Here is a 12938-nt window from a genome sequence, read left to right as displayed (position 1 = left end):
GTAGTTTGAGCATTCTTTGGCATTGCCTTTCTTTGGGACTGGAATGAAAATTGACCTTTTCCAGTCCTGTGGCCACTGCTGAGTTTTCCAAATTTGCTGGCATATTGAGTGCAGCACTTTCACAGCATCATCTTTCAGGATTTGAAATAGCTCAACTGGAATTCCACCACCTCCACTAGCTTTGTTCATAGTGATGCTTTCTAAGGCCCACTTGACTTCACATTCCAGGATGTCTGGCTCTAGGTCAGTGATCACACCATTGTGATTATCTGGGTCATGAAGATCTTTTTTGTACAGTTCTTCTATGTATTCTTGCCACCTCTTCTTAATATCTTCTGCTTCTGTTAGGTCCATACCATTTCTGTCCTTTATTGAGCCCATCTTTGCATGAAATGTTCCCTTGGTATTTCTAATTTTCTTGAAGAGATCTCTAGTTTTTCCCATTCTGTTGTTTTCCTCTATTTCTTTGCATTGATCGCTGAGGAAGGCTTTCTTATCTCTTCTTGCTATTCTTTGGAACTCTGCATTCAGATGCTTATATCTTTCCTTTTCTCCTTTGCTTTTCATTTCTCTTCTTTTCATGGCTATTTGTAAGGCCTCCCCAGACAGCCATTTTGCTTTTTTGCATTTCTTTTCCATGGGGATGGTCTTGATCCCTGTCTCCTGTACAATGTCACGAACCTCAGTCCATAGTTCATCAGGCACTCTATCTATCAGATCTAGGCCCTTAAATCTATTTCTCACTTCCACTGTATAATCATGAGGGATTTGATTTAGGTCATACCTGAATGGTCTAGTGGTTTCCCCTACTTTCTTCAATTTAAGTCTGAATTTGGCAATAAGGAATTCATGATCTGAGCCACAGTCAGCTCCTGGTTTTTTCCTTGTTTTTGCTGACTGTATAGAGCTTCTCCATCTTTGGCTGCAAAGAACATAATCAATCTAATTTCGGTGTTGACCATCTGGTGATGTCCATGTGTAGAGTCTTCTCTTGTGTTGTTGGAAGAGGGTGTTTGCTATGACCAGTGCATTTTCTTGGCAAAACTCTATTAATCTTTGCCCTGCTTCATTCCATATCCCAAGGCCAAATTTACCTGTTACTCCAGGTGTTTCTTGACTTCCTACTTTTGCATTCCAGTCCCCTATAATGAAAAGGAGATCTTTTTTGGGTGTTAGTTCTAAAAGATGTTGTAGGTCTTCATAGAACCGTTCAACTTCAGCTTCTTCAGTGTTACTGGTTGGGGCATAGACTTGGATTACTGTGATATTGAATGGTTTGTGATATGGTACATAAGACCAAATTCCCCTGGAGGGAAAAAACCCATGGAATCACAAGGAATTTGTTCTTGTTTAGTCACTAAGTTGTGTCCAACTCTTTTGCGACCCCATGGACTCTCGCCCACCAGGATCCTCTGTCCATGGGATTTCCCAGCCAAGAATACTGGAATGGGTTGTCATTTCGTTCTTCAGGGGATCTTCCAGACCCAGGGATCAAACCTGTGTCTCCTGCTTGGCAGGCAGATTCTTTACTACTGAGCCACCAGGGATGCCTATAACAAGGAATACTAGTTTGGAAATCAGAAAACAGAGGCCTTGATCTAAAGGCTGCCCCTAACTAGGCTTGTGACCACAGGCAGGCCCCGGCCTTTCTCTGCCTTGGTGTTCTCCACAAAAAATTAAGAAAAAGCAACCGTAGATGTTATAAATTCACCTGCTTGATGATACAACCCAATAACTACAATTAGGCTTCAGCTACAGAGAAACTGGGCAGCAGTAGCTCAGTCAAGTCTGCAAGTTAAACTGAGACATTTATTTCCTACAGTCCAACTAGTAGTCTAATCAGTAAAGCTGTTAAACTTGCAATAATATTTCACTGATGTGTACCAGAGCGTTGCAAGTTATAAAATTTCCAATTTAATTTTACTGCATCCCTGAAGCTGTAGTAATTAGAAGACAAACTCACAGTGAAGATGTTTATAGCTTCAGGGGTGATAATTTTGAACCTGTCCCGCAGGTCACTTGTGTCCTCAAGGTTCCCGGATTTGACAGCTGCCTGTAGACTCAGGATTTTATTGTAATACAGCAGTAACTCGTCATTCATTCGATGGGAGCAGATGTAGATGACGCTCACTTTGGCATCTGAAAACAACAGGCACAATGTTAATTACTGGTATAAAGGTAAATGACATTACGAACTCTGGCATCGGATTGATGTTGTGCAGTTTAAAATAAAGAGCATATCCAAAAGCCACATTCAAGTTAATTTAGATTGGTTTTGCACAGATCCTAGCAATTCAACTGGACTTTTTAAACTTTAGCATTTCTCTAAAACAACAACAACAACAACACCATTACCAAAAAGTAGACACAATGATTCCTTCAGAAGGAGAACTGAGAGATACCATGGAATTGTACTTTCAAATAAATACATAGGGATTTAGCCCCCAAACTCCCATTAACCTCAATGGGAACTGCATACTGCTTTTAAAATTCATCCCATTAACTTTAGTAAATTATAAAACCAAGCTATTAACTTTAGAAAGCTGATGAAATTGCAATTTCTTATTCTGCTTAGACTTGGGATTGTTCTATCCAAATAAATGGTCTGATTATGACCATAGCAATGATTATTTCAGGAAAGCAACCTTTTCCTTTCTCCATTCCCAAAGAGGACTATATTACTTAAATAGGACATCTAGTGATTCTTGGTTTAAAGGAAACACTATCTTAATTTAACTGTTCTCCTTCTTAAGATGTGCTTCTTATTATGTGTATAGAAAGAAATCCTAATTAAATTTCCCATCCAAATGGAATAGTAAGATGAGATTACCCACTCCAGGCTGCAGAATATTTTAGGGAGTATGGACAGGAAATCAGCAGCCAATGGAGTCACTCGTTGATTCGTAAAATAATTGACTGATCACTAGGGACAAAGCACTTTGCTGGACACGAAAGGAAATACAGGAATCAAAGCAACTGAGGTGTTGCCTGTGAGAAGCCACATTTCACATGTACTGCTGCTGCTGCTGCTAAGTCACTTCAGTCGTGTCCGCCTCTGTGCGACCCCATAGACGGCAGCCCACCAGGCTCCCCCGTCCCTGGGATTCTCCAGGCAAGAACACTGGAGTGGGTTGCCATTTCCTTCTCCAATGCATGAAAGTGAAAAGTGAAAGTGAAGTCGCTCAGTTGTGTCCAGACAGCCCTAAAACATGGTGGAGTGTGGTAGATCCATGGCACATGCAGAACAGGTGCCCAGGAAAGGTCAGAGGAGGAAGCACTGTAAAGTGTTTCCTTCATCAAGCAGGGTGGAGAGGAGAGGATGCTAAGACTCCTATGTTCAGTTTGGCAGAGTATACAGAGCACAGACTGATTAAATTCTTGCTCAGCTGCATGCAGGCTGGAGTACATTATTTAATCTTTCTAAGCATTAGTTTCTTCCTTTGTAAATAGAGAATCAAATCACCCAGGGCACAGACTCTGGGAGAGTATGAAATGAAAGAATAAACACACACACGCACACACACACACATACATACATATACAAACACACACACACTCACGTAATGCACCTGGTGCAGTATCCAGCACATAATAAGTGCTCAACTAACAATACAGATGCACCAATCTGCCCCTAAGTCCACCCTGACTAGGCCAGCTAAGAGTGATTCTACACCTCGCCTTCCACACTTGCACTCCTTTTCATCAGTGCCTGAAGATGTAACACAATGAAGTAGTGTCCTCTGCTGTTCTATCTTGTTGTTCCAAATCCTTTGATCTTGGCTCTCCAGACTCTTTAAAGGTAAGGTGTATGCTTTAAAAAAAAATCCCATGCCCTGGTATAATGTCAAGTGTGCAGGAGTCACTCAATAAATATTTGTGAGTTGACCAAAGGGATCTCGGAGAATGGAGAGATTCAGGAAGTTGAAAGTCATACACAATAGTGAGATTCACAGCATGCAGGAGAAATCTGTTCTGGAAAAGAGCATTTTGTGGCTAGAAGCAGTGTCTTCTGAGCTGGACCAGAGGTGGGCCCAGAGTAAGTGCTCCATAAATGTAAATACTTAAGTGGCTCCTACTTAATGTCGAAAGCACATTGCCACATGAGCCTCAAAATAAATTAACCGAGGAGACAGCAGTTACAAAACTTGTATTCAACTGTTGAATGATCAAATTAGTAATCACAAATCTTGTGTTTTCAATAGAAGTCTAGTATCTTATCACACTAGTAGTTTTTAAAACCAAACTAGTGGGGGTTTTTAAGTATAAAAAAAGGACACAAAAACAAACAAAAATAATAAAGATTCCATAGCAGAAGAAAACTAAATTTTTCTTGGGAAGAAATTTCTGGGTTACAAATAATAAGAAATCATGTTGTTAATTTTACCTTTCCTGCTCATTTTGGGCAAAGGAATGTTATATCACTAACAGTAATATCCAGTATTATCCAGTTTGACTGTGGATCAACAAATATTCAAAATTAATTGGTGATTTTGGAAAGGAATTAATGAGAAGATGAAATTGTTTTGATTGCTAGTCAACAGTCAGGATCAGTCACTCTCTTGCTTAAACTCATCTAGAAGTTGAAAACATTAGCCACTGAGGTCTCCCCACCTGATACCCTGACTTTACAGCCAATATCTGAACAAGTCTTAATGTGTGATCAGAATAGCTTTGTTCCCCCTGAATAAGCAGAAAAATCAACACCTTTTACTAGGAATTAACAGAATTTAAAAAATAAAATCACTGATTCTTCCACAAATTACCACTTATTTTCCTAGTTTCTTTATATTTTTATTTCACAAGCAAGGACTTTTCCTATCTTCTCATTTCTCTCTAAACTTTTATTACTTCTCTTGAAGGGGTTTTCGGATTGCATTGTTATGTCATGAAGATGGTATACAAAGAAAAGGCATTTGGTTCTAACTTCTCAGAAAGGTTCATATTAGCAAACTTTTCCACTGCGGGTAGACATAGACTGAATTACTGAGTTATTTAAAATAGAAGCCTAATATGTTTAAGTTTTCTCTAATAAAGAGACTCCTTGGTAAAGAAATTCTTTGCTGATGGTTTGGGCTATAAATATACAGAAGGGTATATAAAAAGCTAAAGAAAAAAATTAAATAAATTAGAGCAAAGCCTGCCCTCTGCTGCACTTCAGTGGTTTCCACCCAGTCAGGTTTTTAGTTGAAATAGCTCAGCACTAACAAATCAATCTTAAGTCATTAAAATAATTTTTGTAAGGCTGAAAAACAATATTAGTGCCTAGATAATAGATTAAAGCAATTACCCTATTATTATTTTAGGACACTGTAAATTTCTAGTACTGATGTATTTTTGTTACCAAATGGCATTTATAAAATAATAATGATGCTGAAATATATATGAATCATGTAAAGTGTGTCATTCCAGGGAGCCAGCTAAGTTGGTCATTGATAATTTAAAATTCTTCCTTGTTTTGCTTAAATAAGGGCCAAAGTGATTATATTTTAGCAATACTAAGAAGTTCTTACTTGGAAACTTAGTAAAAAAAAAAAAAAAAGGCTAGTTTTTTGTTTAACCCTGAATTTCTGGCCAGGATCTCCCCTACTGATTCAACATTATTGCTTAGGCTTTGAAACCTTTATTCATTAAACCTCATTTCAAACAGTGTCAAACAAAGCCATAACATTCTTGTATCCTTCTTTCTGGGCCCCAGGTTGGTGTCTGATTTAAAACTGACCAAACCAGTACTAGAACTCGACTTTTACAAAGATGTGTCTATCACTCAAGGTCTGTGTTTCTAAGAATTCCCTTCACTAGGCACTTTCTGTTGTCTCATAGCTAGATACTGCTGCTGCTACTGCCAAGTCGCTTCAGGCGTGTCCAACTCTGTGCGACCCCATAGACGGGAGCCCACCAGGTTCCCCCATCCCTGGGATTCTCCAGGCAAGAACACTGGAGTGGGTTGCCGTTTCCTTCTCCAATGCATGAAAGTGAAAAGTGAAAGTGAAGTCGCTCAGTCATGTCTGACTCTTAGCGACCCCATGGACTGCAGCCCACCAGGCTATTCCATCCATGGGATTTTCCAGGCAAGAGTACTGGAGTGGGGTGCCATTGCCTTCTCCAATATATTTAAATAGAAGCTTCTTTTAAATCTATATTCATTCCCCTCTTATTCTTATAATGAAAACAGAATGTACAAAACCACAGTTCTGATACCTCCATTCATTCCTCATAATATAATAGACAATATTGACACAGATATAAAAAACATTGACTTTCTTCACTGCCAGATTCAGTAAAAGAAGAAGAGTTGGGGCTATAGGAGAGAAATCCTTATTCAATCCTGCAGCAAAGAGAATTAGAAAATTACCCAAGTATATTGGTTAAAATGTCACTTGTTTATTCAAGTTGACTTCACTATAAATATGTTCTTTAAAATGAAACATTCAATTGCCCTACAAGTAGAAGTACTATTCAAAGAAGCCTTTTACAAGCCTTTTCTTTGTAGAGTGAAAACAAAAACATTTAATCAACATTCGTTGATAAACATCCTGAAGAGCCATTTGTGTAAAAGTATTTACTATACCTAAGATGTCACATAGCCTCCCCAGCTGCGTGTTCTGCTCTGTGTTGAAATCGGCAATATTTTGTCGCACAGGCTGGGAATAACCTAAAAGGCAAACCAGATGTCAAAATTCAGAAAGAGCAAGCCACTATGGTAAAATGGCACATGAGGATTTCAGTGTCATGGTCCACATTTCCAGAAAAGAATTGTCTCTGAAGCATCTTGCAGAAACAATCCAACTCCTAAGAACGAGGTCCTTGCTCCTCAAGGGATTAAGCACTACTCTGGAAGATGTGCTAGGCAGCATATTCTGCAACGGAGAGGTTCATATTTTTCAGTACCAACAAAGCTGCTGGGAATCAGGATCACAGAAACATGGGGAAATTTTGGCAATTTAACACAAATGTTTAAAAGAGCACGTAAGAACATTATGCTCAGATTTTAAAAATATTTTGCCTTTTCAACCCATGCATCTGATGTGACATTTTGAAGTGTGTCCTGGAATCATTCTCAACTGATACTCAGATTTCAGACAAAACCCTTGCTGTTGCAACTATGTATTTAAATAACTCTAAATACTAAAGAAATATGCTTCTGCTCACACAGTCAAAAGGACTTTAACTTTAAAGGGCAATAGAGGTTAATGTAGGTACTTTGTCAGTACTAATGAAAGCCCCACCATTTCTTTTGTGTCCATTGGAACGGCAGAAGGAAAACACATGTGAATTATTGTCCTAAAATCTTCTACAGCAGGAAAAATTCCTGCTACTTCAGGGGTTAAAATTAAAAAGTGGATCAAAACACGAACTTAAAAGGCATGCATACTCACAAATATGCATAATTGTTTATACAAATTTCAGCAACTGTAGGTGTAACTTTTAAAACAATAATAAAATTGCTTTTCACATTTTGAAGAGATGCTTCAATGCCTCCTTGTGGTTAGTGAGCCCAAACACATGTTTCAAGTTAAACTGCTGTAGATAAAGTGGTTTTAAATACTACATCTTCGAGATGTGACAGATTTCCTTTTCAGCATAAGGAAAACTATAGCAATTCAGGCAACAGGGCTTCAGATCAAATGAACTCTGATAATTGGCTCTTTGCTTTGATGTTAGTGTTTAAACACTAGACAACGTCTGGAAATTAAATGAGTTTACAATTCATCTAAAAGTCTCCCTTTAGCTTTATGCAGATGAGCTTAAGAAGTAAAAAGGCAGAAGGACAAGAGGGCTGTTTGAATTATTTTTGAAAAATTATTAATTTCTAAAATAATTTGGGGAACTCTTCCACATATGAAAGTTAATACATACAGCTACAAACAATGCTACCTTGATGTGCAGTTGCAATAATGTAACTCTTGGGATTTTGCATATGTATAATTCTGTCTATACTCAGATAAATGTTTAAGAAGATGTGAATATCATCTATCAAGAATATAAGAAGGCAGGAAAATGCCTAGAGAATAAAGTATGATTAAGAAAAGTGCCTGAGAGCATTCTACGAATGCATTTCCTTTCAAAAGAAAGATAAAAGGCAGTGTGAGATGGCTCATTAAAATGATGTCCAATTTAAAATATAAAGGATGTCTGATCACGTTCTTGCCACATATGCAGCATGTGAGGAAGTCCGTGTTTCGATCAATTACTTGAGGTCAGTTTTCCAACAAATTACTCAGTACCTTTGTTACCCTGATCAAGGAGCACATAGAGTGTCATGCAGGATTATGATAAATGCTTACTCAGTTAACCCTACAAATGCACCCATATTACAGAACCGTATATTAACAATCTCAGGGCATTGTTACAGAGGATCATATGGAGCAACTGATAGGAAGATATTTTGTAAACTGTAAGTTACTGTGTAAACAGAAGGTATTTTAAAATTACAAGCTTTTAGGACTTCCAAAGCTTGTAACAGCAAAAACAAATTCTGCCACAGCAACAGATCATTCCACATGGGCAAGATACAGTGCAAGGCACACTTCCATCAGCAGAGCAGAAGTTAGGAGTCAATTTTTTTAAAAGTCAGATTTCTTAGGTTTTGTACATCCACAAAGTACACACGTTGACACCTGGGTGAAAAGACCTCATCGATGTGGGCAGCATATATTAAATACAATAGTGACTTAACCAGGAAACTGTCAGCATGGATGTTGTGGGCCTGAGGAGTTCAGCAGACATGGCCAGTGGCAATGAAACATCATACTTTGGAATACAATCTACGAAGTCATGGATATGTCAAAGGTGCGACTAGAAACACCAGAGAAGTTTTGAGAAATCTTGTACTTCAACCCTCTTCATTACAGATACGGAAACTCGGGTAAGTCCCTTGTCTCTTTTCCAAGGTAACATACACTTACAAATTATTATATAGTTCAGATACCACATCTTTAACTCTTGTGACAAATGTGCTTGTGTCAAGTGAGAGAGAAGACAAGACTCCCAGTGTGAGGAGAGAACGCCAGAGGGACAAAGAGCTTTTGCCAGTTTTCTCACTTTTATTTTCAGTTGCTATGTCAGGCAGAATAATGGCCTCCAAATCTGTCCCCGTGCTAATCCCCAGAACCTGGGAATATGCTAGGTTACATGGCAAAGGGGAAATAAAGCTGCAAATGGAATAAAGATTTCTAATCAGCTGACCTTAAAATAAGGAGATTCTCCCAGATTATTTGGCTGGACCCAATGCCATCACAAGGACCTTAACAGTGGGAGAGGGAGGTGGCAGAGCAGAGTTAGAGCAGAGGTGCCTACAGAAGAAAGGCACAGAGAAGCCACGTTGCTGGCTTTAAAGATGCAGGAAGTGGGCCATGGCCTTTCCTTGTCCATTACATTGCGAGTGGCTTCCAGAAGCTGGAAAGGGTCAGAAAACAAATCCTTCCCTAGAGCCTCTGAGGGAATGCTGCCCTGCACACACCTTGATTTTAGCTCCTTTCACACTTCTGAACTACAGAATTATTACTATGAAGCAACAAATTTGTATTGTTTTAGCCAGTAAGCTGTGGAAACAATAACTGTCAAAAATTCTTAAAAATATGGGAATACCGGACCACCTTACCTGCCTCTTGAGAAACCTGTACACAGGTCAAGAAGCAACAGTTAGAAGCAGACATGGAAAAATGGACTGGTTCTAGATTGGGAAAGGAGTACGTCAAGGCTGTATATTGTCACCCTGCTTATTTAACTTATATGCTGGGCTGGATGAAGCACAAGCTGGAATCAAGATTGCTGGGAGAAATATCAATAATGTCAGATGTGCAGATGACACCACCCTTATGGCAGAAAGTGAAGAGGAACTAAAGAGACTCTTGATGAAGCTGAAAGAGCAGAGTGAAAAAACTGGCTTAAAACTCAACATTCTAAAAACTAAGATCAATATTTGGCAAAACTAATACAATTATGTAAAGTTTAAAAATAAAATTTAAAAAACAAAAACAAAAAACAAACTAAGATCATGGGATCTGGTCCCTCAGTTCAGTTCACTTCAGTTGCTCAGTTGGGTCTGACTCTTTGCGACCTCATGGACTGCAGCATACCAGGCCTCCCTATCGATCACCAACTCCTGGAGTTTACTCAAATTCATGTCCTTTGAGTCGGTGATGCCATCCACCCATCTCATCCTCTGTCGTCCCCTTCTCTTCCTGCCTTCAATCTTTCCCAGCATTAGGGTCAGCTAATGAGTCAGCTCTTTGCATCAGGTGGCCAAAGTATTGGAGTTTCAGCTTCAATATCAGTCCTTCCAATGAATATTCAGGGTTGATTTCCTTTATGATAAACTGGTTGGATCTCCGTGCAGTCCAAGGGACTCTCAAGAGTCTTTTCCAACATCACGGTTCAAAAGCATCAATTCTTCGGCACTAGGCTTTCTTTATAGTCCAATTCTTACATCCATACATGACCTCTGGAAAAACCATAGCCTTGACTAGATGGACCTTTGTTGACAAAGTAATATCTCTGTTTTTTAATATGCTGTCTAGGTTTGTCATAACTTTTCTTCCAAGGAGTAAGCATCTTTTAATTTCATGGCTGCAGTCACCATCTGTAGTGATTCAGGAGCCCCACAAAATAAAGTCTGACACTGTTTCCACTGTTTCCCCATCTATTTCCCATGAAGTGATGGGACTGGATGCCATGATCTTAGTTTTCTGAATGTTGAGCTTTAAGCCAACTTTTTCACTCTCTTCTTGCACTTTCATCAAGAGGCTCTTTAGTTTTTCTTCACTTTCTGCCATAAGGGTGGTGTCATCTGCATATCTGAGGTTATTGATATTTCTCCCGGCAACCTCAATTCCAGCTTGTGCTTCATCCAGCCCAGCGTTTCTCATGATGTACTCTGCATATAAGTTAAATAAGCAGGGTGACAGCATACAGCCTTGATGTACTCTTTTTCCTATTTGGAACCAGTCTGTTGTTCCATGTCCAGTTCTAACTGTTGCTTCCTGACCTGCACACAAATTTCTCAAGAGGCAGATCAGGTGGTCTGGTATTTTCGTCTCTTTCAGAATTTTCCACAGTTTATTGTGATGCACACAATCAAAGGTTTTGGCATGGTCAATAAAGCGCAGAAATTGATGTTTTTCTGGAACTCTCTTGCTTTTTCCATGATCCAGCGGATGTTGGCAACTTGATCTCTGGTTCCTCTGCCTTTTCTAAAACCAGCTTGAACATCTTGAAATTCACGGTTCATGTATTGCTGAAGCCTGGCTTGGAGAATTTTGAGCATTACTTCACTAGCGTGTGAGATGAGTATTATTGTGTGGTAGTTTGAACATTCTTTGGCATTGCCTTTCTTTGGGATTGGAATGAAAACTGACCTTTTCCAGTCTTGTGGCCAGTCCTGAGTTTTCCAAATTTGCTGGCATATTGTGTGCAGCACTTTCACAGCATCATCTTTTAGGATTTGAAATAGCTCAACTGAAATTCCATCACCTCCACTAGCTTCGTTCATAGTGATGCTTCCTAAGACCCACTTGACTTCACATTCCAGAATGTCTGGCTCTAGGTGAGTGATCACACCATCGTGATTATCTGGGTCGTGAAGATCTTTTTTGCACACTTCTTCTGTGTATTCTTGCCACCTCTTCTTAATGTCTTCTGCTTCTGTTAGGTCCATACCATTTCTGTCCTTTATTGAGCCCATCTTTGCATGAACGGTTCCCTTGGTATTTCTAATTTTCTTGAAGAGATCTCTAGTCTTTCCCATTCTATTGTTTTCCTCTGTTTCTTTGCACTGATCCCTGAGGAGGGCTTTCTTATCTCTTCTTGCTATTCTTTGGAACTCTGTATTCAAATGGGTATATCTTTCCTTTTCTCCTTTGCTTTTCACTTCTCTTCTTTTCACAGCTACTCGTAAGGCCTCCTCAGACAGCCATTTTGCTTTTTTGCATTTCTTTTTCTTTTTGCATTTCTTTTTCTGGTCCCATCACTTCATGGCAGATAGATGAAAACAAAGTAGAGAGAGTGACAGATTTTATTTTCTTGGGCTCCAAAATCACTGCAGATGGTGACTGCAGTCATGAAATGCAAAGACAGTTGCTCCTTGTAAGAAAAGCTATGACAAACCTATACAGTGTCTTAAAAAGGAGAGACATCACTTTGCTGACAATGGTCCATATAGTCAAGGCCATGGCTTTCCAATAGTCATGCACAGTTGTCAGAGTTGGACCATAAAGAGGGCTGAGCGCCAAACAAGTGATGCTTTTGAACTGTGGTGCTGGAGAAGTCTTGAGAGTCCCTTGGACTACAAGCAGATCAAACCAGTCAAACCTAAAGGAAAGGAGTCCTGAATATACATTGGAAGGACTGATGCTGACGCTGAAGCTCCAATACTTTGGCCACCTGATGTGAAGAGCCGACTCACTGGAAAAGACCCTGATGCTGGGAAAGATTGAGGGTAGGAGGAGAAGCAGGTGACAGAGGATAAGATGGTTGATGGCATCATCGACTCAATGGACAAGAGTTTGAGCAAATGCTGGGAGAATAGTGAAGGGCAGGGAATCCTGGCAGGCTGCAGTCCATGGGGTCACAAAGAGTCAAGCACAACTGAGTGACTGAAAAACAACAACAACAACAGCCAGTAAGCTGTGGTGACTGGTCAGAGGGCAATAGAAAACTATTATGACTGTCTACTTTCCCTTACTCCCAGTAAGAACACCCTCCAGACAGTGTACTCCTCTTTCACCTCTAACTGAAAGATGGTGATGGGGGATTGAGATCCCTAATTAGAGCTCAGAATAAGCACTCAATAAGTATCATTGTTGTTACTATTATTTTTCCTAAGCTCAGCTGAGCCAGACTTAAATTCTCTAAAGGAGCTCTACTTAAATGTAGGGAAATCATTGTTATAACATGCACAAATTACTTGGGCTATCAAAATACTGCTCTTCTAGCTTATG

The 12938-nt window shown here is 39.4% G+C and overlaps 1 protein-coding gene across 1 annotated transcript in view; it reads right to left on the bottom strand.

Moving 5' to 3' along the window:
• The window catches only part of IQCH (IQ motif containing H), a 236982-nt gene that overhangs the window by 105773 nt on the left and 118271 nt on the right, over nucleotides 1–12938 (bottom strand). The window contains 2 exon segments of the mRNA XM_019968175.2: nucleotides 1964–2139; nucleotides 6569–6652. Of these exon segments, the coding sequence (XP_019823734.2) occupies nucleotides 1964–2139; nucleotides 6569–6652 (260 nt within the window).

Source organism: Bos indicus, chromosome 10, assembly GCF_029378745.1.
Source record: "Bos indicus isolate NIAB-ARS_2022 breed Sahiwal x Tharparkar chromosome 10, NIAB-ARS_B.indTharparkar_mat_pri_1.0, whole genome shotgun sequence".
NCBI classification, from domain to species: domain Eukaryota; kingdom Metazoa; phylum Chordata; class Mammalia; order Artiodactyla; family Bovidae; genus Bos; species Bos indicus.
Note: the sequence above shows the minus strand (reverse complement) of the source record. Positions and strands in the feature narration are given on the sequence as shown.